Below are 27,564 nucleotides of genomic sequence, written 5' to 3' on the forward strand. Positions count from 1 at the left end.
GCATGAATCACTCAAAAGGTGTTCCTTTGCAAGGATTTAAAGGGTTTAAATTAAAAGGGAATTGTCAAATCCTGTTTAAAACAACTTTTAAAGCTGCTGTTTCAAAACCCATAACTGTTAAAAAAGAAGATGAAGTAAAGTCTCCATCCAAAGAAAAAACTGCTGCAGTTTTGAATAACCAGGATTCTCCAAACAAAAAGAGTGATAATTCACAAAATGTGGAGAAGCTGGAACCAATTCCGAAGTTAAAAATAAAACTTCCCTTGCCTGAATTGACTGTAGACAAAGACTCCAATAAAAATGTTACAACACCTGAAAAGCGTGGGACGACATCAAAGTCTAAGAATTTATCTAACCATGCCAAAGAAAGTCACAGGTATTTCTATTTGTTACATATTTGCATTATTTACCCAGTCATAATGATAATTTGTCATAGTTATATATGTATATAGATATATATTCATACCCTGGTGGACTGTGCAGTCATTACTAACTCTAGTATTACATCACATTTTGCAGGTTTTGGTATATATATATGACATTTTAATTATGTTCTTTGTAATACTTTTGGCCATTCTGTTGTAGAATTATGTTAATCAACAATGGTTTTCCTCATTTAAGCTATACTACTTTTAATTTTTAGTAAAAATAGAAATATATATAATATTTATACAACCTCCAACCATTATGCTCCAAAATATATAATATTGTTTTACATTTTAATATGTTTTACTAAAATTGGAAATTTCCCTATTTTTCTCAGAAGAAAGTCAGATGATTCTTCACATCAAGAGCATGTTGAGCGACATCGATCACCTTCGAAGCGCAAACGATCTTGTAGTCATGATAAATCTTCAAGAAGGTAAGTTCAGACTACTTATTTCTACCTGCATTGAAACAACCAAGGCCTGACATATTATTTAATAAAGAAATATTTAAAATACTTCATAGGTGTCACGTGTCATGTTTAAAAACTTGTAAAATAGTTTATGTTTAAACATGAAACAGGTTTGATTGACGGTAGATTTTGGAAAGCTAATTAAATCACAGTGTTATATTTTATTCAATTAAAGGTTTTTTATATGTTTTAAATGCCAAATAGTACCGATTTATTAACTGCTTTTACGAAATACTGGCTGATTGTTCAGCGTATATAAAATGGAATGCTATATTATATATATATGTGAATTTTATACGACACTAAAATAGAGTTATGTCTTTTTTTTGGCTTTAAAATTTGCTTTGAATTTAATGTGTTTACTGTCAGGGTGAGGTCTCGTTCAAGATCAAGAGATCGACGTCGACCCTCATCTGACCACAGATCCCCTCGGAGACGAAGTGAAAATAGGTAGAGTGGTGAATTTTTCTTTTATATTCCATAACATATTGATATTTTATGTCAACCAGCTCATGAAGTACACTTTTATATATCTATACAGACTATACTATTGACAATTTAGACCAGGGTTTATTGACCAGCACCCGTAAGGTGTGTGAAAACTGTTTTGGGATGCTGATAGGTTGTTCTAATTCGCTTTTTTTCACAAGCATTAATGCTTTTTCGCAAGCATTAGTGCTATCACTCGGTTTCTACTTTAAATATTCCGAAACAAATTTGATTTTGGTTAGCATATATACTACTTACGGTGCCTGAACAACCTTAGAAAAGCCTAAATTACAAATATATTTAAGCTCATGTGTTAGAGATAATATTGGCATATATTTTACTTTGCATCTGTAAATTTAGACAGATATTTTGCCGATATCTTACTATTACATAAAAAATTTAATTTGTAATAACTTTCGAGTTAGAGTTAATAATTAAATAGTTTGATAAACTGAATATAATTTGCATTAATCGTTTGAATAATACACGCTATTAAGTGTATCTCACATATATAAAAAAGTAAATTTTGGTATGGTGTATCGGTCGGCAAAAAATTAAAAATTGTGTATTGGCACCGGTGAAAAAAGTGATAGCGATCAATCTTTACTTATGTGTATATGTTAATAAGGTTTAATATATATTTGCAGGAGACAAGTTACCAGTCGTAAGCGGCATATTTCAAGAAATGGTTCTCTAGATTCCAGTTCAGATGATGAAAATGCGAGAAAGAGTCACAACCAAAGAAAACCACATAAACACAGAACACCTGAAAAGTCCTCATCTAAAAAAGTAAGCTTAGGGGTTGTGATAAAAAGTGAGGACAACTAAACATTTTTTTTACTAAACTTGAAATAACAATAGAAGTAATGCTAAATGAAGTAGTATGTCACATAGTCAACTTTAATACTGAGTCGAAACAACTTTTTAAACAACAGGTGTATTGATTTTTTTTTTGTTATTACCATTTTAATATTAGCAGTTAGCCATGGCAAAAATGCATATTTCTTTTAAGTAAGCCTAGAGCAGTGGCCAGCAACCCTTTCCTCATCACTGGCTTCAAAAAAGGGTTCAATCACAATTAAAAAATATGGTTATGTTTGCGAGGTAAATGTTTAGCAAAAAAAAAGAAGATAATGTATAAACATTGGCGGTCCAGAATTATCCACAAAACATAGGTTGCCAACCCCTGTTAAAAAGTAAAATCCAAGACATACACTTTATTTGTATCCAATTTTCAATATTCCAGAGAAATATACATATCCTCAAAACCCTTTTTAAATGGCCTAATCGTTTCTAAGAGAACCCTAAAATTATTTTTTATGGTAGTTTTTTGGTGGAAATTACTAGATATTTTTCCCAAATAATATTGGCCGATATTGCGCTTTTACTGCTCTATAGGTATCTGTAATTTTTTGCGAATATTCTACTGCAAAAACTCTAAAAAAGTGATACCGGTCGATCTATACAATTACAATTTCCTACTGCATTAGGAGAAATACATAAGCATCTTTAAAAATTCGTTATTTAAAAAAATCATTTAAAAAAATGTCACTTGTTTTTTTTAGTCAAAACTCCATACAAGTTTTTCTGATTCTGTTACATCGCCATTGCCCAAGGACCTCAAGCCTTCCACTGGTATGAATTTTAGTTACAATAATGGTTTCCGTTAATAACTGTATCTTTAGAAAACCTGGAAAATACACTATAAAGCAATCTGTAATTTGACTTTTTGTATTTTGTCAGACACTGAAGATTTAAAGTCACCAACGCATCAAAAAGAAAATACTGGATCATCAAAAGTAGTAATATATTGATTTTTCTTTTCTGTTTATTTTCTCTAGCTAAAATCTATGAATAAACCAAATAAAAATTAGTATAAATTTTTAAAAATAAATTCTAAAGTAGGATTTTCTAAGAAAAATGTGTTTAATAAATTGAAATAAGTTTTACAAAGAAGCTGCATTTTTTAGACTTTTTTAAACAGTAGAATCTTTTTTGTTTCTTACTTATAACATGTTTCAATGAAATTTAATTTAAATCTTGCATGATCTCTGTATATATCTAATTCAAAATCTGTAAATCAGGTAGCACTGTACAACTACAAGATGCAATACAATGTTGCTAATGCTTCGCACACAACAGTTCCACCTCATGTTCCAATCAAATCAAAGTGTCATAATGTTCCAATCAAATCAAAGTGTCATAAAAAAACAAAACAAATTTATTCAAGATTTTCTAGCAAAACTTTCAATATGAGCCGTTTAACACATATAGATAACTAGTTTCAAGTATAGAACACCGAACGCTTTGCAGACCTACCAAATCTGTCAATCAATGAAGCAAGCAGGGCAGGCTAAAAAAACAACGGTTGTTTCTAGACTGGCTCCACCTGAGCCTGTGTAGCTGATTTGGTAGAGCGACGGTATGTCCGGAGGTCGTGAGTTCAAACCTCACTGCAGGCTAGTTGTTTTTCTAGCCTGCCTTGCTTGCATTACATTGATCAACAGATTCAGTAAGTCTGTGATGGCTTTCGGTGTACTAATGATTTGTAAGCCATAATCGTTGGTTAAAAAGCAGCTTCAGAAGGGCTAACACACATATGTGTGTATATGTTTCATTGAATAGTTTCAAGTATATTATTATTTACTCAGGGTGCACATTCTGCGGTTCCGCTTGCCAGCATAAAAAGTTGGATGGGAGAAGTTCAGGATGAAGAAGAAGAAATAGATCTTCCTCTTGCAGCAAGTGATAATGATGGAGTTACTGAGGATGATGCAAAATATGTCCAACACAATAAAGTAATTTTTCTATGTTTTATTTGACTTGGCGGTAGTAATTCATGAATATATTTTGGTTGTAAAAATGTTAGTTTGGTATTGTATTCCAATGACAATTGCCTCTCATGAACTTAACAAAAAAGTCAAATTGGAAAACAATTTTAAGTTCATATGAGTTTATAAAATCTTACTAGTCACAAATGCTTTTAACTCAATACCACATTGCAGTTTCTGTTCTCTATTTAAGTATAATTTTTTTAGGAAAAATCTATGCCAGAGTGTAATATAATCACATGTAGTTTTTAATCAATATATTCTTTGAACTTATCACAAGTGACATATGCATCATTTTGGTATATCATAGTTGTGTCTCACTAAATGTCAATCAAATAATTATCTGTGTCTTAATTTCAGGAGACAAGAAATGTGTTTGATTGTATTTATGCTACAGAGGGGAATTCACCAAAGTCCAAAGTCTTGCAAAATAAAGTTTCCTCAGACATTTTAGGTACTGATGTAAATATAAAAGCAGAACCCGGTGTGAATCATTCTCCTGCTGTAGTACAAACTATTTCAGAGAATGCAGAGTTAATTTTTTCCAATAAACCTGATAAGTCAAGTGTCAATAATGTTTTATCAGACAATGTTGCACCATCTGAAAAAACTCAAGAAACGGTTAACACCAACACCATACCATTGTTGCCCTGTGAGTCTAATACTCAGTTATCAGTTGCTGATCGACACATCAATGAAGATTGTAATATATCATCATCTAACAGTATTGAAGAAACCTCATCCAATAAAGTTTTTCAAAATAATAACAGTGTGAATGATTCTGAAGTTGAAAACACCATTGCACCGAAACAATCTATGCAAAATGGCGATGTGGATTTTCAAACAGAACCAGGTTCTGTTGGGTTATTTGAAAAATTGAATTCCGATTTATTGCACATTAATACACCACCACTTTGTGATAACCTACACCAATGTGAAACCTCTCCAAAACAGGTGCCCATGTTAAGCCCTAAATTTGGCACTGAAGACGGCGGCAATATACCAGTAGAGCCTAGCAATAATGTTGATGCTGTTGCAATATCCAGCACTGAGACCTCTCCAGGTATTAAGTCGTCGTTGCCTGCCAAAAAGCGGTGGTTCAAAGCAATAGAGGAGGAAGAAAAGCGAAAAATTGCGCAACAAGAAGCAATTGAACGTCTACATTCCCAAAATGCTTCTGAAGTTGAACAAGTCGAAATCGATTCCAAAGAATCAAAGGCTAATATCGAAAATAAATCGGCATTTCCTGACGGATCACAATCACCTGAATCACCTCTTTTTTCGGGTTCTGAAAGCCCAATGCACGGTCCGCAAATGACAGCGTTTGACGATTTGAGCTCAGCCTCCGGCACTGAAGATAATTATCCTGTCGCTGAGATTCGGATTCCTGTTGATGAAGATGATTACCTTGGAAAAGATAAATCGTCGGCTGAAGTGGTATATTTTTTAATATTGTCATTGTTTACTTAAACCTGGTGAGATTTTAGCTCCCACCTATTTATTAATGCTTGAATTGATTACCGGTATTGTAAGTATCACTTGCTATTCTATTTAAAAAAATCTTTATGTTCTTGGCATGTATAACAATTTGTATGTCACCAGTGAAAATGTAAAATTGGGATAAAATTGTGATTAAACTTCTATGTTAACTGTAGTTCAATGTTAATAAATTGATATATTTTTTGTACGAGCACAGTAAGTTAAAAACTTAAACATAAAAATGTCAATTTAACTAGCATACAATTGTCAATTTATTGTGCATTTTACAGTAACTATTTTGTGTATGCTTGTATGACTCTGTGCTTTTATGTCTCTGTTTTACAAAAAATTATATCAAAGGACTACCGGCCAAACAGTAAAACAATGACTTAATAGGTTTTGGCTCAATGGCTCATGCCACGTCTAAAATTTGATTACCTTTTCATTTCTTTACTTTGCTTAGGTCGTTGAGGATCAAAAAGCAACAGATGATTCTATTACACAACAGATTGCCCTTTCACCAGTGGATAATATATCAAAACTAGCTGATCCTGCCATAGGTAAGTTATATTATACATAGGAACTGAAAATAGCAATAAACAGTTGAACTTAGAACTACATAAAAATGTAGTATACCTTGGCCTTACAGGTATTAAAAAAACACAAGAAACAAAGTATTGTATTTTTTTTGGTTATTTTAGTAAAAGTGGTGTAACATTGTTACAATTTGCTTTACTGTGTTGTTTTTTCTGCTGATTATGACTCTTTATTATTTGCCATCACTCCATCCATTACAAAGTCATTTCAAGGGCACATGTGCAGTGTCATTCGGTTACCTCACTAAACTTCCTAAATTGCTTATAGTTTGTTTAAATAGGCTGATGCATGCGTTTGGCATCTATGCACACAATACCGATCATTGTTACAAATATATTTTACTAAAGTATGTCCTTGCTTCTTTTTTGCTTACTCTGCCTATGTGCTGCCTTAATTGGTATACTAATGATAAATCAGATTTCTACCTATTTTTGATGTCACAATATTGGCACATTGTACATGTTTAGAAAGGCAAAAGCTTTTGCAAGTTTTCAAAAATGTTTTTGAGTTGGTTAATATATAAATCACACCCGTTTGTATAAACTTAAGTTGTTTATGTCTTTGGCTATAAGTGTTACAGGTTAAGTGTTTTAAACGACTGTCAAATGCCCCACCATTAATTTATCTACCAACCATAATTAACTGCCCATGTTATTAAAAATGTAGTATTAATATAATATCACTTTACAAACAAGATATAAGAGCTTTAGTCAGATACATTCTACACATATTTCCAGTACTAATGATAAAGAAGGTTCTTCCGACAATTATTTATTCTGTACCGACGTTTCGATAACCTATCCAGGTAATCTTCATCAGGGCATATAAACTTGTAACCTTGCAGAGGTATATATATAGTGAAGAAAAACGACGAAAAAACAATGTGGCCTTGTAACCTTGCAGAGGTATATATATAGTGAAAAAAAACGACGAAAAAACAATGTGGCAAATGCCTGGCAGCTTAATACAATGCCTGGCAGCAACAGTATATTCATATTTCCAGTACGCTTGCTGTTATGATCTTTTTTATTTTTTTAATAAAAATGTTGTGTCGTTTTTGTAGTTTAAAAATACTAATATTTGAAATTTCAGTGCACAATGTATGGCCAATGGCCGTAACAACAATACAATCCTAATGTTGTTTGTTGATTTTATATCTTTCTTTTGACCTATTTTACAAAAAAAAAACTTTTGTCTCAATGTGTCAGGGTAATATCTGTAACAGTAGCATTTTCAAATGTTGCATAATGTTTAAAATAATTATCTATGTTTTTAATATGTAGAGTCCAAAGAAACAGAGCTCAAAGAAGAAATTACCCAAGATGACTCTGCTACTGATGATGGTATGTTTCATTTAGAAAATATATAGCAGGGTTTAGAATTTTATAATGCCTATTCATAAATCGAAAGATGTCGTTCTGTAGAACTTTTAAGAAAAATTTTACATTTATACCTGGATTGGAGACAAGTTGCTCACTAATAATTATGCAAAATCCAAATGAGTATTGGAAAACCTTGACCTTTATTAAGTTGAGTATTGGAAAACCTTGACCCTTTGAGTATTGGAAAACCTTGACCCTTTATTAAAAAATTTTAGATGAGTCCTTGGCGCCCCTTTTGGTAACCCTTTATGCTCCCACTGTTAAACTTAATTGCTGGGACATTTCACTATTATATGACCCCTGGGTTCTTTAGATTGTGCAAAAATAAACTGTGAATTCCTGATATATTGCAGTGACCATTTTACATTCTTTAAAAACCCATCTACCATGTTAATAATGCTGAGCCATTTGTATTATTTTATGCTTGCCATTTGGTAAAAAATATCTGCTGTGTTTTTTAGTTTTACAAACTGTTATTTTTTTAAGGTTGTCGGAGATCAGCCAGGATTAAAACAAAGCAGAAGCCGAAACCAAGGATTTTTAGAATGAATAGTGAATCAGCATCTATCAAAGCTTCCCAAGAGGTAATTACAAAGCAAAATCCCTTGTCATTGTTTATACCTTAGTAATATCTTACAACACCTGGTGGAGATTTTTCTATTAAAACCTGAATTGTCAAGATTTATTAGAGTTTCCCTGTTCCCTGTTAATAAAAAAACAGAATGCTTGACACAGTTAGGGTTTTCTTTAGCACAGCGGTTATTGACCCCTTTTTTCTAGTGACCCTGTTTTCAGTTTTCGTCAACTTGTGCCACCCCCCAATTTTGATGCAAACTCTATTAGAATCACTTTCAAATTGGCAAAATGTTTACACTAAACAAAATAACAGATTGTTTAAAAATTTACGCTAAAAGTATGCACTAGCCAATGTTATGCTTTAAGCCTCCATTCGTTACATAACAATTTTAATTAGACAGGCCTATTCAACTGAAGCTGTGTTGATTCCTTCATTCAAAACAAGAATAATGGTGACATGATAAACACTAATTGTTGATTGCAGCAAATCCCACATAAACACAATTTTCGGACTTGCAGTTGCTTTTGGTCATTCTTCTGCAAAACTTTTAGTTTATAACTTCATACTGATTTGTTCTTGTCAATTTATATGTTTTCAAATACTACACGGTGACCCCCAGACAACCCCTTGCAACACTAAGGTTGGAAACCACGGCTTTAGCCCAATTTTGTGACAAACATCCTATTTACATTTTGTTTTTTATAGGATTCTGCAATTGAAGTTCCCAAAGAAGAAAATATTGCACAAGACTCCTTGCCAACTGTGGAGACAAAGTTGGTCATTTTGATTTGTGTATTGTTGCAAGTTTTTTCTGATGGGGTGGTTAGACCCCTAAATAGTGATAAATCTTCCTGTAAAATATTGTATATTTCGTTTGATGCATGCCATTTGAGACTCTCAGGCAGTGATTCAAAGACTAATAATTCAGCCAAATACATTACAAGCAAATCAACTAAAGTTTTGGTTGTTAAAACAAACGTTTACTTATACCATAAAGACGGTTGTTTGTGAAAATCGAACCGATTGGACCATTAAGGGCAATAATGAAAGTTTTAAATATATTTTACTCCACCCATGTATAAACTCATATTTTCAGCGGGCATTTAATAACCTAGAATACTAGAAATTGTTTGTAAAATACCCAAAATAAAAATAAGGTTGTATGCCTTTTTTGGTTTGAATAAGTTTTGATTTTTTATGTTTTTCTCATTGTATTTTAGAAGTAACATCGAAGCACCTACCACTTCGGCTGAAAACCAGCCACCGCACTTTGAAGCAATTCTTGAAAATGTTTACCTCAGTGACAAGTGAGTAAATGCTAAAATATTGGCTCTAGATGTTATAATTTAGTTATATGTTGCACAACTGTCTTATTCAGTATTCCAAGTCCAACTGCGTAGTTCCCAAAGTAGTTTTTACGGAATAAAAGTTCTTTTTAAACTAATTTTTTTTATTTCTTAATGAATTTTATGGGAATGTAAATGACAAAAATAATTGCAAGGGATTCACCATTATTTCAAAAAGTTGGTAACACTCAAAATCAGTTTCTTTGCATTACCAAGTGCGAATCAATTTGAATTCATTTTGCCAAAAGTAATCAATTTGTTGAAAAATAATTTTTTGTTTTGTTTTTAAGTTAAGTTAACTTAATTTGCTGCTTAATTGTAGTACTGTACTTTCAATATTCAGAACATTGTTTTGATTGGTGATATAATATGCTTCATTTATATTAGGTTAATTACTTTGTAGTACTGTTACATGCACAATTGCACATGTTGGGAGATTTCATAGATGAGCAGTTACATTACGAGCAGTATCATTAAAAACAGTTTATTCTAAGCAAATTTTATTAACTAGGATTGTGTTGTTGCAGTCTATTGTCTCTTTTTCATAAATCTCATCAGCAACGCAGACAAGTCTTTTTGGAGTCTTTTTGGAGAGACGACAAATTGAAATCAGTTTTCGGCATCCTATTATATTTGTAGTCATATATTTGCCTTTGGTTATATTTTATATGCAAACTTACCTGTTACTATATACATATAAATGAACTACAGTCTATACGTTTTGTTTTCTTTGTTATCTGGTAAAACCATGCATTTAGGTCGAGTAGGTGTCATAGAATATTAAGAGTGGAAATACGTTATAATGTTTTCTGCTTGTAGACATCTGAAGTGTCACTTAGAAAAACATACATAAGGATATCACCCTTTTACAGTTTCACAATTGATGAAATTTAACTTCAATCTTTCCTTTTAACCAAGGTTTTGTTGCTAAACTAATAAATCCTAAGAGCAAAATGGGTTTAAATATACATTTCTTAACAGCAACCATTATTTCAAAGTTTCCTCTTCTTAAAAAAGGTCCGTCTTCTTGAAATGTGTTCAATTTTGCATTTTAAGTCACTAATGGTAATGTTTCATTTATGGTTTACTTAAACTAAAAAATAAAATGACGAAAAATAAATTAGTATTTGAGCTTACTTTTACTATATGAGATGTACTATATAAGATTACAAAATGTCTGTTTTCATAATTTCTTTACAGTCCTCATATATTTTTTATTCAATATTTACGATAAAATTTATTTGTGTTCTGCTTTGTATAAAAGTGAAAGCTATTTTGATTGTGAAGTTTAATGCCTTTTGTAAGTTATTGCCACTTAAAGCTGTTGCACTTATATTGTTTGTTAACTCATCTATGCAATTCGCTAAAACTGTGTTTTTCAATAAAATAGTTCATTTCCCTGATGGAGATTTCCTGTATAGGTTTTTTGTTACATCGGTAGATTTAATAAAAATATTGTTTGGAAGAACACTTTCGCAATTAATAAAATAGTAATATGTTCTTTATAGTAAGTTTAAAGTTAGAGAGTTTCATTAAAGAGGTTGAGTCGTAGTTGTGATAAAATACTATGTGATTAAGTATTTTTGGCAGATAAAAAGGCAGATAAAAGTTGAATAAAACAGTAGCAGTCTTATAGATCTGTTAGATCTCCCAACATTTATGGTCGCATGTAGCGCATAGGAATATGTTTCAATTAAAAAAAAATAACTATGGAATTTATTATAGAAAAAAGAGCCGTGTCAGAAAAGAAATCCGACGTATGGTTTGCGAATGTGCAACCTTGGAAGATGATGGATCTGAGCTTTGTGGTGACAATTGCCTAAACCGATTGTTGATGATTGAATGCTCATCCCGGTGCCAATTTGGTGATGGCTGCACAAACAAAAGGTTTGTTAAAAGATAAACACCCTTTGACAAGCTACACTTTTGCTCAAACAGGTTAGAAGTTGGGCACATGGTATTTTTTATCTGTTACGTAGTATTAACCTGTAGATAATAAATACAAACAATACCTTTTCAAATACCACCATTGTTTTCAACCAAGGTACCTTGTGTAGCAAATCTGTGGCATATGTGGAAATAGCTGCAAACTGAAATGTGACGGGTGGTGAATTGTACTTATTATTAAAATTCGAGGGTTTCGCATCTGCCATAGCAAAGTTTTGGTATCTTACATGTCTTTAATATTGCTTGGTCCTATGTATAAATCTTAACTTTCATAAAAATAAACAGTGCTATATCTCACCCTTCCAATATACTATAAAGCATTGACTTTTGGTAATATCCCAATTAAGTTTGCATCCCAATAAGGTTTCATCACCAAATCTTTGGTTTATAACTCGTTTAGCAATTTATTAATATATAAAATTATTCCAACATGCCATTAAACATTAATGAGGTCATTAAGATTGAAATTTAAACAAGGAACTTTGCAGTGCTTTCGGGGACGGCATTTCTATCATAACGCTTGCCTGTGTTGTATGGTACTAAACACATAAAAGCATAGCTGTTTACACCCAATCCTATTAAATTGATTTGTTGTCTTAAATTTGTTTGTGAGAAGGTTTTTGTTATACTTACTGTACCGTTTTATTATTTTCTGGGTCACATTATGTGAAGCAGCTTTGTTCTACAGACTCTTTGACTGTTTTAAAGTTAAAAACACATAAAAAAATTAAGGTAACTTGACTGTCTGTTTCAAATCGTTAAATTAGTCCTAAAGATTAGCATATTCATCTTGGATGATTTGTATGATGTAACAATATGTATATAACACTGCAGTTATAGTGCAGAATCGCAGAGTTGGTACCTACCGCAGAAAGTTTCAACAAACTGCACATGTTCCATTTGTGAACTTATCCGCGATATTACTAAACTGCCATGTTTTGCTTCTAATATTCGTTTTACAAATATATGTTTTGCCCTCTGCAGGAATTACATCACTTGGCATTAAGAAAACCATGGCATTTCTACTACCCATTATTGTTTGTTAAGGTTTCAGCGCAGGCAATATGAACCAACTGAAGTCTTTCAAACGTCTTGGAAGGGTTGGGGCTTGCAGGCTTCTGCTGACATTCTGCCTGGCAACCTTGTAATGGAGTATTGTGGCGAAGTTTTTGACCAGTACGAGTTTGACCGACGATCCAGGATTTACGCACAAGAAAATCAGCAGCATTTTTACTTTATGGCTTTGTCTCAAGATGAGGTTAGATGTTGTGTAATGTCACAAGTGCAAAGCTAACCTTAAATTTCTCCAAATTGATGACAAAGGCAATGTAACATTTCAATTGGACAGCACACCAGTGAAAAATTGTATCAAAACATAATTGAATTTCTGTTTTTTTTATGGTTGTTTATCACTAGAAAGCTAGGTTTTCGCTTCTTTAGATACTGTTATATGATTAAACCTTAAAAAGTCCTTAGAAGATACTAGACAGCAAAAAACATTTATGCAAAAAAGAATAAAGTTTGTTAAATGCTAAAGTACAGAAAAGGGAAAATTCCATGAATGACTTTAATGAAGTATTTACAGTTAAAAATCAGAATGATAAACCTCAGTGTACAATCATTCTGGAATGATATATTTATTCCAAACATATTTTATTTGCATGGTGTGCCAGAGCCAGAATCATTAAAGCAGACCAGAATAACTTTCATAGTACGCTTATATATGTGTTAAAGACAAAAAACCTAAAAGTTTGAAACCAATATGAGTGCAAAAATATCTTTGCATGATGCCATAAATTAATCCAACTAGCGATTTGTATACACTGCTATTAAATCTAGAAAGTATTGTCATCAAAGCTGGGACTTATCCTAGTGTATTTTATTGTTGTATGTTATTACACTTATTTGAATGTTTTGGTATTTAATTCTAAAAAGGTTTTGGGTGAGCGTTTAACTCTTTGCTGTCCTTGTTTTTAAATAAAAAAATATATTAAATTGGACATTTTTGTAAATGCAGTTATTTTACTTTCAGATTATTGATGCTTCATATAAAGGCAATAGCTCAAGATTTATCAACCACAGTTGCGATCCAAATTGTGAGACACAGAAATGGACAGTCAATGGTCGACTTCGTGTGGGATTTTTTTCCATAAAAGAAATTCAAAAAGGAGAAGAAATTACATTCGACTACCAATTCCAAAATTACGGGTAAGTTTATTTAGGTAAAAATCTGTATAAACTTTTCAGGGAAATACATCATTGCTGGTTGCCGTAAAAGTTGTTTAAATTTATATCAAGTAGAAATGCATTCCTATAAATATGCATTGTTTTGATTTGTTATAATATTTTGAACAATGGATCTTTTGGCACATTTTGCTAAAAAAATTAGTTTTCAACATATAGAAAATTTGCAACATAAGATATCCAAGTAGATTTTTTACAATTAAAACATAACATACTACCACTATTATCTGTTATAATATATGAACACAAACTTATTGTGTTTGTTAAGTTTTATTCAGGAATTTTAAAGTTTTACTGTTTAAAGTGTTATTGGAAGAAACTAAGCAATTTTAACAAGATTATGCTAAATTTCACAGAAAACAGGCACAGGTGTGTTATTGCGGAACTTCAAAGTGCCGTGGATTTCTGGGCAAAGTGCCAACTGATGAGGATGTTGCCAAATGGAGGAAATGGGAAGAAATGCTGCCTCTTAATCAGGAGCAGGATCAAAAAGTGATCAAAAAGAAGAAGAAAAGAGGATTTGAAGTTGGATCGGTAGATTCCTATAATATTTTTCTGTCGACGTGATAAGTTTTTTTTTTTTTTTTTGAAACTAACACCTCATAATTGTGGCAAAAATATGGCTGCCCGATGCGTTATTAAATGAAGTCATTACTGCAGCTAAATAAGTAATATTGCTAAAATCAAAACATGCTAACAGAAGGTGGTTGACAAAAATTTGCTTCATAGGTATTTAAGTTTCCTCTGGTTGCTAATATGTTTTTTCTAAAACTACCAAGGCAGGGTGTTTAAAACTGTTTTTTTTAGGGTCTGTCAATTAAGTTAAAGAAGTCTTAAATTGTATGTTTTTTTAAAGAAAATAGGTTGTTTGTAATCATTTTGACAGCTTTTCGTTGTGTGAGAAATTGGGCGCTATTTCTCTTTTATAACATCCTAAATGTACAACTATACAAACAAATATAAGTATCATATCAACACCAATATCATCCTAATATTGGACAATATCTACACATGGTGGCCTGGCATCTAGTATCAGCTCAGACCTGATTTTTTTGGGCATCCATAGTTATAACATATTATTTATTACATGACTACTTCAACTTGAAATTAATAAATGTATATAGATCATTTAGTTTGTGGAAGCATATTTAACTTAGGTTCTCATATAGTTGTATTTACCTTTAAAAAATTGCTCTTCCAGCTTGAATGTGAAATATCGAGTCTCATGAATGGACTTCAGTTCACCAAAGAAGTGCTTGTCTTGGCTCGGCTGATGGTGCGATGCGAAACCACCGAACAACGCCTCATGTGCCTGAAAGTAATTTGCAAAACGGAAAGCCAGCCCTGCCTACGGTTAGTGAAACTTAAGATTTCAACTTTTTTTATTTTTTTTTATTTTACTATTGTTGTATCCAGCTGACATTTTTTTTTAGAAAAAGTTTAACAAAAGTAAATACAGTAACACAAATAACTAAATGTAAAATATTTTTAACATTTTGTCACCTTCAGTCCTTCATGTCATTAATTTTCTGGTTAATGTGTAGACTTGGATTTATGAATGTTGTGTCTTTTTCTAGTTCATGTTTATAAGAACAGTAGGGAAAAAGATACATTTGTTTCTCTTTTTTACAATAAAAAATGGTGTTTTAATCCAGATGCTATTTGCACCCTGTTTTAGCGTTTGGATTGTGTTTTGTCATATGTTAAAACTTAAAAGCAATATTTTGTGACCCAGGGAGTCAAGCATAGATTATAAATTTTGGTTAGCATTCCTTCCCAAAGGCATTCCCAGTATTCCCAAAAAATACGCAAAGTTCATACATAGGATCGCCTAAAATATTTTTAGTAGGGTATTGGTTCGCAGCTCGCAGCCTACTAAACAACAGAACAAATAAGGTTGGAAAACTAGTCCTCAATTGTCAATGCTATTGTTAAGCCTTAAGCTAACGTTTGCCTTAGGTTTTTTGTAGGTTTCTGAAATTTACAGTACTCATCATTTCAAAACTGTCAGTTTTATTTTTTTGTGTAACTTATATTTTTTCTAAAATACATCCATTTTTGCTACTCACAGAGCTCTTTGCTTTTTCCCAAATTAGATTAGAATGATAAATAATTACAGAATTCACTAAAACTAGAAATTGAACTATAATCTGAACTAGGATTACTTTTATTCAATAATTATTTTTGATAAAGTGCATTATTTTATTAAATTATAAAAAACTAGTACTCAATGATTGGCACTTTTTAGGTATATATACAGTTTCTACATGGCTGGAAATTTGTTACACCTGAGAAACTAAAAAAGCATCGAACAGTATACATATTTTTATAAAAACGGAAATTAGACTAGACCTAAATATAAAACACAGAAGATACTTAAACTAGATACAAATTACAAATATAGCTGCTCACACTATCTTACACTACCTGATTTGTAATTTACAACAAGGTCGTTTCTCCAACTTCACGGCTTGCCGCTTCTGTGGAGTTGGATGGTGGACGTTAGTGGAACCTCCGCTTCGGATGGGGATAGCTCTTCGCTTTCGCTCCGTGTCGAAATCCTCAACACCCTTCAAGTGCTTCCCATCACCAATAAAAACATCCTCGAGGACAGCAAAGTATTGTCAATGGTGAAGCGGTGGGCTGAAGAAGGTTGGTGCCTGTATAATTTAATGATTTAAAAACCTTTTTTCGTAAAAAGTTTAAACTGACCCAATTAGTAATATTTTTAAACAAATGAAATAATTATGTTTAACTATTAGCCAAGTAAACTTCTTCTTGTTTAGTTTGGTCGATTTGAGAATAACAGGGGGACGTGTTCACGTTGCCAATTGATATGTCACGTTTCATGTTTTATTTTACTTTTCTGACCCTTAATTCTACTGTCAGTATTAATAATTTGATCTTTAAGAAATGCCCACATGCTGTTAATATATTTCAAAGTTCGCTTGGATCGAATAGAGCTGTATTTCGACATTATACAGAGAAGTTTATGATTACCAAAGTGAAACATGCATTTTTCCACTGATGGCATGGACGTTAAATAATTTTTTTACTGAGATACTTTTTTTTCAACTAGAACAAACTGAACCAGAAGCTATGCAAGTTGATGATGTAAAACCAGTCGAAGAAAGTCCTACCGTAGATTCTCAGGAAAACAGTGAAGTCACAACATCACAAATTGACACCGAAGAGGTAAAAAAACACAAAAACGCAACATTGTTTCAAATTGACCGCACACAAAAAGTAGTGACGTGATTATTTATTGAAATAAAGATCTTGCTGTTTTTAATGAAGGGAGTGGTAACAGAGTAGTAGAAGCTAAAACGTTTGATTTATTTAGAAACCTGTTGAAAAAGTTGCGGAGGATTTGGTGAACGTGGAAGAGCAGACGCCAAAAGTCGACTACCCCAAGAAAATCACTTCACTTACCAACTCCTTGCTCGACCTCTGGAAAGACCTGAAGGAAATTTACAGGTAAGTGATGGTAGTTGTTTTGTTGTTGTTAACCGCCATGCTAAAACATGATTCAGTTTTATTATTGTAGCACTTTTAAAAGTTTGGACGTCTCTATTACTGTAATTTTAAATGTATATTTTGTGTTTTTGTTCTCCCACTGTCTACCATTTTTTGAACTCGCACTGTTTCTCTGCTTCCTATTAATATTTTTTGGAAAGAAGGTGCGAAAAGGTGCTTCATTTACAAGTGATAGCCATGGAATTTTTCTGGCTTTTATATTAAATTTAACAGTAGTGTAGCCGCGTAAAGAATAGCAAACTTATTAAAAAAAACTATGCTGTCTTACAAACTCGTTGCCTAAACTAAAGTTCGTTTCGTCAGAATCCCAAAGCGACAGCGAGCTGACCCTACCAAGTTGCCGCTGGGTGGTGATAGCGAGCGGAGCATTGACGATCGATCAAGTTCACAGGTGAGAATAAAAAAAATAGTAACTATAAGTAACTCTGGCCGTAATCGTTGATCAGTACTACTTAGGAGGGCTAGATCACAATGTATACCCATATCATAACCATGTGGATTCCAGGACTTTTTTTTTTTTTTTTTTTTGTGTTTTTTTTTTTCGCAAAACAGTGAACTCTATTTGCAATTAAACGACAATTGACATATCCCAGGTGTAAATGTTGTATGGTATTAGTGTCAAACGCTGGTATGTATGGAAAATAAGGTAAGAAAATCAATGTTTATACAAGTGTAAAAGCAACAAAAACTAGATACAAATAACATAAATAAACAAATTGACTTAAGCCAACAGCCCAACATGTATGTAATTGTATACTGCACCAACAGCATAATTAAATTGCCATATTTTAGAAGCAGGATTGTCATCAATATAATAGAGCGTTTGTTGTTTTATTACGTTACTTTATCACAAAGTTATATACCTACGTCATAATATCTTTGTGTTACGTGTAACAGGCGTCATCACCAAGCGTCGGTTGTCATGGTGACGCAAGCAATGACGCGGGCGATGGCGACAAAGATTTTGACAAGAGGTATGTGAATATTTATGCTGTTTGTGGGAATGTGCATTTTGTGCAATGTACAAAACTCCAGCCATAAGACCGAAATAAGAACAACATTATAGTCGGAATAAAACACAGTTCGAAATAGACCGAAATATGACTAATACATCATAGTCGTAGTACAATCTAAATCGGAATAAGTCCTAAACTCATCGGAATACGACCTAAATGGCCAGAATCAGGCCTAAACAACATTTTACCTAACCCCAAACCCCACCCCCCGTTTTTAACATCAAAAATAAATAAAGAGTTATTTGAAACTTTCAAATGAGACCTACTTCTGCATGGCTTTGATATTCTTACCACAATTTCCAACCAGTTTGTTTGTACTGACAGGCAGCGAGATGAGAGGCGAGGTCACCGTCGATCTCCGCCAAGAAAGAGAAGAGAAGCGGAAACCAAGCTTGGGCGGCAAACCTCGGCCGAAAGGGACGATTCAGGTATATAAGGCGAACGTTTTATCACTTAGTTAGTTTTAGACAGGGGTAGGGGACCTATGGCTCTTTTTGTGACGCCATATGGATCTTTTGATGAAATAATTTAGCTTGCAGAAAAATCGAAGATCTCAAATAAAACTGCACTCGACCACGACCGTTTCCAAACTTTAGTTTTCCTTTTTCAATACAACCAATAGCAAATTTTCGGCGCTTCCCTCGAATCCTATTTGTTTTTCGACACTGTTATCCTGTTTGAAGGATCTCTTAAAATTTAAAAGGCCCTATTCTTTCAACGGAACTCCGTAATCAAACTTGCACAAACTTAGCTAATTCATTTTTGGTGCATAGTACGTTCTGTCCTTTAAATGAGAACAAAATAAACGGCCCTGCTCAATTTACTATTTTTTGCCAACATATAACTAGATGTTAAAAAAGTATTATATGGCTCTCATGGAAATACAACGAGGAACATTTGGCTTAAGTTTGGTTTGCCTGAAAATTGTCCAAATATTCAAATCTCATTGACAGAAATAAAAAACGACAGACGAAATACTTATAGGGATGTCCGATAATACCATATCGGAGCCGATACCCGATACCAAGTGTAGTATCGTATCGGTACTTGTCCGATACTAAGGTGGTATCGATTCCGATCCGATAACAAATTATTAAGGAATCTCGGCAATATTTGCAAACAACGCACTTCTTTGTACCTTAAAAGTTCAAGCTAAAAATGTTTCCGACCCTTGATTTAAGAGGATGCCTAGAACTGTACATCGCAGCTAAAAACGTCTGGCTCTCCGAAATGTGTTTAGCCCGCTACTTACGCGGCAAAGAAAACCACTAGTAGCGCGATTAAGGGTTGAGGCGCGAATTTGTAGAGAAGTAAACTCGTGCGTTGATTGCTAGAGATTTAAGATTTGTGTTGTAAACGACTACAGCAATGTGTTTTGAATCTATTATATTCGACACTCTAACATGTAAGCTTTAAAAGGGAAGAAAATCACGTGAAAAATTCTCGAATAAAAATCCGGCTGGTAAAAATAAAGACAATATACTTCGCCTATAAAATAGCGTATTTTACTGATATAATTCTCCGAAAGAATTTTAAATATGTGTCAGATTCTATATTCTTTTAACTTACAGATTTTAGCTGGAGAGTTTAAAAAACTATTCTTTTGATATCGTTTTTATGTAATCGGGAGTAAATAATGCTCGCTTTTTGAGTAACAACTCTCCAGGGCGGTTTGATGGTTTAAAGGAACAATTATATTTCCACCTGTTTCTAAATTGATCTCGATGGAAGAAGAAAACTTAAGTTCGACCAAATTTGAACTATTAAAAACAACTAGAATGCTAGTTTTTAAATTCGCCTCTATAAACAGGAAAAAAGTTTGCCAAACTTTGAAACTAATAATCCAATTAACACACTTAATATGAAATTAAAGCCCATACACAAGTAGGTATCATTTTAAAGTAGGTAGCATAGTCTATGTTGAAAATGAATAAAGAATTACTCGAAACGTTCATAATGATATCTACTTCTCTATGGGCTTTGATATTCGTATTAGGTCTTAATACAACCTCCAACCAGTATGCTCCAAACTATAAAACACTCTTCTCGCAGCAAACTACGCCTGGCTCAACGAATCCGCTTCCGCCGCGAGTCGCTTGTCGCGCGAAGAGCATCGGCGACAGTTCGAGCGCGACATCCAAAGCAAGGAGGACGAGAAGAAGAAGCTCGGCCCCAAGGACACCCCTCCCCTGACCCCACTCCGGGGTCAGACCTGGCCCCAGACCATTCAGCCCCTCGCAACTCTGTAAGTGCCCCCCTTTTTTGGATCGATCGTTAAATTTGATGACTCACGGTGTTTTTTATCGTCTGGTGATGATGACTCATCCCTTTTTTGGTTTGGTGACAAATGGGATTTTTTTTCTCTCTCAAGTTCATGCATAATTAACGGGAAGCCTTTCGCCAGTGTTGTAAACAACTACAAGTACTGTCAACATATAGCAAGCTAATTGTTTTATGTAGAAAAATGTCGATATATAACCCACTTTTATATAAAAAAAAATGCTCCATGAAAACCATTCATTTTAACCCAAGTCATTTGTCCGAAAGACTTAAGTCAATTCAAGTCATTTTTTCCCAAATGAGTTAAGTCAAGTCAAGTCATTTGAAAACAGTGAATTAAGTGCACTTAAGTGAAGTCATAGAGTCATTACAAACACTGGTATTCAAGCTCTGAAGTAATCATGTATTCCCCCTTTTTTTTACCGTTTAGCCTTCTATGTTTGATGATAAAAGCCTCTAAGAAAATATAACTTGACCTGCGATAACTCTTTTGTGTTAAACTTTATTGTAACTCGATCGAATGTAAATTTCCTTTCGACGGTATGCGACACGCGTGTGTATGTGACATCACTCAAACATTTATCGAACCCCTCAAACCTGATTTCAGCTGAAAAGTTTATAGTATCAAAGAAAGTGGATTGCGTTAAATTAAATAAGGATTGCCAGGCACGTTAGATACTAAACTTAACTTTATATATGAACTAAATTAACACTTTCAATAAAATTACCAGAACCCACCATCTTTTGTATTTTTCGAGCTATAGTTTTCAAACTAATTTGTCATATTCACAACTCGTATATAAAAGTTGTTTTGTAAAAACAAAATTTTTATACACTTTAGTTTTCCTACCAAATCTATTACGCGTGCTTAAACCAATTATGTTTTAACCAGTCCCACCAACCGCCGTCCACCCACCAACCTGGGTCCTGGTCTTCTACCCGACCCAACCCCCGCTTTCACCCCTAGCGGTTACTCGGGCAACCTGATCCAGATCAACCCCCAGCCTGAACCCAGCACCATGACCCCCACACCTGCCCCTGGGGCATTTCCCCAGCAAGACCCCCAGTCACAGGGTATGGTCGCGTACACGGCGGACGGACAAGCTGTAATACAGGTACTGTTCATATTTTAAGTTATAAAAACTTCAAAAAAAGTTTAGGTAAACTATGCAAGTATGCACGGTCTGTAATTCAGCTTAAAAATTAATGTCTAAACCAAATAGGCCGAGTAAATTGTAAAAACGTCTTTATATTTGGCTTTAACATGCATTTTTAAGCTACGAGTTTTACATGAATAATTTGCAATTAACATGGCCTATAGGTGTATTTGATCTAAGTTATAAATTCCTCTTTTCGTTTTTTTAAATTTGCGTAGTCCTACGCGCTTACAGAGTTGCTCTTTCCTTTATCGTACTAGCCTTATAAACTGAGCAGGCAAACAAAAAGGTTAAATAAAATTGTTTTGTCAATTTTTTTTTAAATGATTACAAGTCATACTTTCCTAGCTACAAAAAACAGGTAAAAAGTTTTTGTATCCATCTTACCGGTACAACCTTAGAGTTCCCCCCTTTTTTAATTTTGATGTGTTTGAAATGAATTAAATATTTCAATTTACCGCTAATCTACTGTAGGTTGTGGATTGGTTATTTACGCGAGTCCATGACTACTTATTAGTCCAACCAGGGCATAATTGACCAATGTTGTGCTATCTCTAAACGCATATTACCCTTAGCCTTCAAAATTTGTTTTTGTTTTTGTAAACAGCTTCTTATTCAAATCCATTAGGTTTTCTTTCAGAAAGCGATACTGAAAAGTTTTATGTCAGTGTAAAATGAGACACTACGCCTCTGTAAAAGTTTGCATTTGATAATAAGCGACTTTCTATCTCAATTCATTAAATGTTTCTTCAAATTTAGACCATGTACCCTAACTCGGTTCTAGATGTGGCTCAACCAATGGGCGTGCTCGGAATTCCACCGTCACAGCAGGTCAGACATTTTTTCGCATCAAGTACGTCAGAATCACATTAAAAACGCAAGCATGTGTGATTCATACAACTGCTGTAATGGGCTCTTGTTTTCGTCTTAATGCGTACATCATAAAAATGTGGTAGCGCATTATAAAAATATTAAGTCAGTCGGTTTGTTTCATTGCATGTTCTTCTCGTCAAAGTTATCATAATGATGTCAACATTTCGCCTGCAGACGCTTAGGGGTTCAAGATTCAAGATTTTAAAATAAACACAACTTGTTTTTTGACTTTTTTGAAGTATTACCATTTTTTGATAAAAACAACTACTAGTTCTTGTAATTTGTAAATCAACCTGCATTCCTCGATGTAAATGTCTAAAGCAGTGATTCTATGTGCTTCAAAAGATTCTCAAGTGTTCCGCCAATTTTTTGTTATTACAAGCGAAGTTTGAATGCACACTATCCATTAAAAAAACATAATATTAAGGCATTACCTTCTCCCTTGTCATGAATTGAAGGCGATTGTCAAGGTATGGTAATATAGTTCTGTAGAAGTGTGCTGGGATTTATTATTTTTATTTTTTTTTTGCAACCTAAAAAGTTGGAGAACCATTGTTCTCAGAATCACTTTTATTACATAAAAAACTTTTCATAGGTTCTTCACCTGGATCCAACCAGGACATCAGCAGAGAACTTCTCATCAATGCTCCTTTCTTTTCCACAAGCGGCCACCTATCCCTCGGTTAGTCGACGCAATGCTCTGATTCTGCGATGTGCTCGCTTATGTTTCTTGCACCTGTTGCAATCGTCTTTTTTCCCATCAATTTTAGCTGAATGTTTTTTATTTGAACTGTTAAATCATTATCGAAAGTTGAATATGAGCCAACAGGAAAGCCTGATTATGTCATTGTGGTCAACGTAAATCTCTCCTTTAGCTCTTTTAATACCTTTTTAATGCCTTTAATCTTTAGGTTTTACTTTGTTGTTAATTTTGTCAATACTGCCAAATTACAATTATTTACTCCACTTTTAAGTCGTGTATGTAAATTTAGAGATCCAATCGCGGTTTTAAGACCTAATTAACTTGCGACTTTTTAAATTTTTTCCTCTAAAAACGTGTTTTACCATAGTACTCTTGCTGTTCAGGGCATCACTGTTCTTTCTTCTCACGCGGACCAAGCGATTGTTCTCATGTCGGTCGATCAACTAAACGCGGTAAGTTCTTCTACTCGATTATAACTTTATTTCACCTGGTTTTATGGGTTGGTTGTTTCATTTTCTAAAAACAGGACTAATTTCTCCAGAATCTAAGCAAACGCCGGTAGATTTAATATTAAAATCTGATTAAAACCGATTCCCGCACCAGGTTGTTGTGTCGAAACAACGTTTAGATGCCAATCTAACATCCGATTATTGTGAGCAGGGAAACTTTATGTCTTTAAACATTTTCTTTTATTTTAAAGTAATTTGACAGGTCACAAAATGTATTACTACTCCACTTGTATAGCAAAAACACATTTTTTATTATTTTAAAGCTGGTCGCGTCTCAGGCTACCCTCACCCCACAACCCCCCGCCACTGTTGCCATTAAACCCCCTGAACCCATCCCGGAAGTCCCCGTGGCCCCACTGACGCGGCCCGAGGTTGGGTCCGACACCCCACTTTCGGTGGACACGCCCTCGAAAGGTCCCTCACCCCCACGTGACCCCCGACCTCCACGACTCCCGCCCAACTGGAAAACGGCGTCTGACGCGGACGGCTGCGTCTACTACTATCACGTCATAACCAGGTACGTCACCGCCAGGTGCGCTGCTGGGACGCAAGCTTGCATTTTGGTCTCTTTGCGCCAAACTTGCCGGTTGGACGCTTGCCAAATTCCAGCCAGACGTCATTCGGCATAAAATATATTAAATAGATAGCCTTAGTACATCTAAAGTCATCGCAGACTCACCGAATCTGTCGATCAATACGATGGCTTTCGGTGTACTAATGATACGTAAGCCATAATCCTTAATAAAAAAACAGCTTGAGAAGGGCTAGATCACAGTTGTTAACACACATATGTGTGTGCAATGTGCATGTTTCATTAACTAGATATCCTTACATATATATTTTACAAATTTGGGCATCTTAATTTATGAGGGAAAATCGCGTAAATCTTTGGTCACCATAATTCATGGGTTTTATTTGGGCTCAAACCGAAAAACTTTTGTCAAATGTGACGCAGCTTGGTTTAAATTTTTTTTATTGCAATGTATTGAAAATCGGTTTTCACTCTTTCACGAGTTTGTAAAAAATCTTATTTTAAAGCTGAGATTCAACTCTGACGCGCAAACATTTTTTCTGATACATAGTTTCTGATCGTGAAACCAATTTTTCAAATTAAATTAATCGTAAAATGTGTTCGTGGCAGTTCTTAGTGAACAAAACTTCCTTATTAAATCAATTTTTGTTGATCTAACTTTCCGTGGAAACTAATTTGCTGAATCAATGGTATAGGCCAGTGGTCGTCAACCTTTTTATTAACCGACCCCAAATTACATATAAAATGAAATCATCATTTACATGTGTTTTCCGAAAAGTAAGTTTTAAACTCATTACACAAGCGATTAAATATTACGCTTAAGATATATACAATTTCAAAAAAGCTGCATGGCAACACATGTGTATCGAAATGAGAAGTTTAACTTAATACATGGATTTTAAAGTTAACACATGAAACTCGAATTTTTATTTTTTTTAACATTTTTAAATACTCATTACCCTTGTTTAAACTAAAACCGAATTTTATTAATTTACAAAACTGACAACATCAATGGGACGGATGGCATTGTTTCTTTCTACATAAATCATCAATATCTCTTTTGTGAAAGGCATAATCGTACGTAAGTCAGAGTCCACGGAAAGTCTGGACCTGTATTTTTTCGAATGGCGATAAGGATATATTATTACGTCATAGACGAGGAGTATGATAATTTTTCGTAAACAAATTTTTGACCACAATACTGGATAGCAAAAGCTTTCGAAAACATTAAGCTGTGAATAACTGCGGGAATTTTTTAAAAAGAGTCCGTACTGTACAACGTACAAGTGTGACTTTTTAATTTCTTGTCATATCGCCACAGACCACCCGTGCAGTCGTCGCGGACCACAGTTTGGGAAACCCTGATATAACTAAACTTTACTTTGCGGCTCGAATAATTGGTGCAAATGTTGCATTTTCCTCCTCAGACAAACTCAGTGGGATCCTCCGACCTGGGACGGAACAGAGGAGGACTTGGTTGGCAAGAAAGGAGGAGAAATGGACATATCCACTCCCACGTCCGACGAGGGAAACAAAAAGGTTAGTGATTAATCAAATGTCGCATGCACGAACTGTAACTTACCAAATAACCTTCGGCTTAAGTTTATTTCGGTGAGTATTATGCTAACTTAAAGCTATAGTCAAGTCGAGCTTTACCCTGCATCACAAACTGTTTTAACCTGTATCACAAACTGAGCTCCTGACATTATTAACCTTTCCCTTGATAAAATCAGGTTTTGGGCAACTGCCATTTAAACAAATGTTTTAGAATAGACCTCGTGCTTTTTTACAAACAATATATAGACGGGCGCCATTGTGTTCAACTTTATGATACAAAAAAATTGGCAAGAACACTAACAGTGTGTTGTCGACGACGCGACATCTTAACAAAAAATCCTTCCAAAAACTGTGGACCACCATCGTCCTACAAGCTTTCTAATAAAAAAACACGAGGCAAAGCATTAAAAGGGGCACGGGGCAAACTTAAAAAAACAGCTTTGCTTTCTTTGCAGTCAAACGACAAGCTGATCGGGGCGGCGGCGATCGCCTCTGACACCGACAGCGCACGAAAAGCGCGCGAAACCTTCCGCTCGCGCATGTCGCAACACGTGGTCCAGTGCCTAAGCGCTTACCGCAAGTCCGACTGCAAAGTGGGAAGAATCACCTCGACAGAAGACTTTAAGCATCTTGCCAGGAAGGTTCGTGTGTACCACCTCGATAGGCAGTGTTTAAAAGAAGTGACAGACACACATCTAGAACTGTTTTCGAAATGATATCACTGATGATGGCATGAGCATTTGCCGAAACGTTTGGACAATAAAGCTTGTCGCTTTTTACGTCTATTTGGGCCGTTATTTTCAACATTAAACTTATGAACAGATCTGTATATAGTGTTCCTAATGTTTCGAAATAGTTGAAGGAATTATTTTATTGATTTAAAACAGCGCTTCCAAACCAGTGGGTCGTGAAGCTATTTCAGGTGGGTCGCGAAGCATTTCTAATGTTACATTTTTCTATTAGATCCTGAAATTATTGCATTACCCTTACCTAACACTTATGCAACAATATCACAAATACGATGTGTTGTGTCGCATTAACCATTTCAGTAGGTACGCCAGTAGTAAAGATGCTGGTTTTATGTAACTTTATTTATTTCGTCATATCATATTTTGGGTCGCACAGCAAAATTGCATTAAAAGCGGGTCGCGAACTGAAAAAGGAAATGACGTTAAGAAAAAAAAAATTTTAGTAAAATTACAAAAACAAAACAAAGGTCCGTCATAGCTCTGGCTATTAAAAAGATAACCTATTTTTACCAAAGTGTAGTTGTTAAAATAACAACGTTGAGCTACTACTTGGTTTTGCACTTACAAGATCATAGAAGATCAGTTTGTTGTATTAGTGGTGTGTGTCGAAAAAAGCGGGCTAATAGCCCACTTTTGTTTTTATTTCAGCTAACGCACAATGTCCTGATGAAAGAAATCAAGCAAGTTCAGGTCTGGGAAGATTTGGAATGCAACGCAAACGTGAAACACAAAGCAAAAGAATACGTACGCAAATACATGAATAAGTGCGGACCTTTATACAAGGGTAAAGACGATGACCAGAGGTGACCCCTTGACCCGAAGTGACCTCTTTCGTCGTCGGCGTATTTTCGATTCCGGCGC

General features: G+C 34.3%; 1 protein-coding gene across 1 annotated transcript; it reads left to right on the forward strand.

Annotated features, from left to right (window-relative positions):
- On the forward strand, nucleotides 1–27,564 carry LOC146133440 (histone-lysine N-methyltransferase SETD2-like). The gene is made up of 34 exons (XM_083397752.1): nucleotides 1–376; nucleotides 767–862; nucleotides 1,103–1,149; nucleotides 1,210–1,348; nucleotides 2,035–2,176; nucleotides 2,953–3,022; nucleotides 3,131–3,189; nucleotides 4,039–4,185; nucleotides 4,579–5,655; nucleotides 6,161–6,257; nucleotides 7,578–7,637; nucleotides 8,163–8,260; nucleotides 8,959–9,026; nucleotides 9,474–9,560; nucleotides 11,325–11,486; nucleotides 12,594–12,804; nucleotides 13,579–13,754; nucleotides 14,147–14,324; nucleotides 14,992–15,143; nucleotides 16,240–16,442; nucleotides 16,870–16,985; nucleotides 17,134–17,267; nucleotides 17,631–17,718; nucleotides 18,225–18,301; nucleotides 18,668–18,771; nucleotides 20,396–20,588; nucleotides 21,516–21,738; nucleotides 22,540–22,611; nucleotides 23,249–23,335; nucleotides 23,740–23,808; nucleotides 24,129–24,382; nucleotides 25,825–25,936; nucleotides 26,410–26,595; nucleotides 27,352–27,564. The coding sequence occupies exons 1-34, from the start codon at nucleotides 3–5 to the stop codon at nucleotides 27,508–27,510; spliced, it is 5,517 nt and encodes a 1,838-aa protein (XP_083253878.1). The 5' UTR covers nucleotides 1–2; the 3' UTR covers nucleotides 27,511–27,564.

The sequence above is a fragment of the Ascidiella aspersa genome, chromosome 9, assembly GCF_963924565.1.
Source record: "Ascidiella aspersa chromosome 9, kaAscAspe10.2, whole genome shotgun sequence".
Taxonomy (NCBI): domain Eukaryota; kingdom Metazoa; phylum Chordata; class Ascidiacea; order Phlebobranchia; family Ascidiidae; genus Ascidiella; species Ascidiella aspersa.

Excerpts from the sequence above, each read along its gene's own strand:
- LOC146133440 (XM_083397752.1), top strand. The coding sequence starts at position 3 with ATGAATCACTCAAAAGGTGTTCCTTTGCAAGGATTTAAAGGGTTTAAA. Across the intron at positions 14,325-14,991 it reads GAGGATTTGAAGTTGGATCG|CTTGAATGTGAAATATCGAG; the intron begins GTAGATTCCTAT and ends TTGCTCTTCCAG. Across the intron at positions 18,302-18,667 it reads GACAAAGATTTTGACAAGAG|GCAGCGAGATGAGAGGCGAG; the intron begins GTATGTGAATAT and ends TTGTACTGACAG.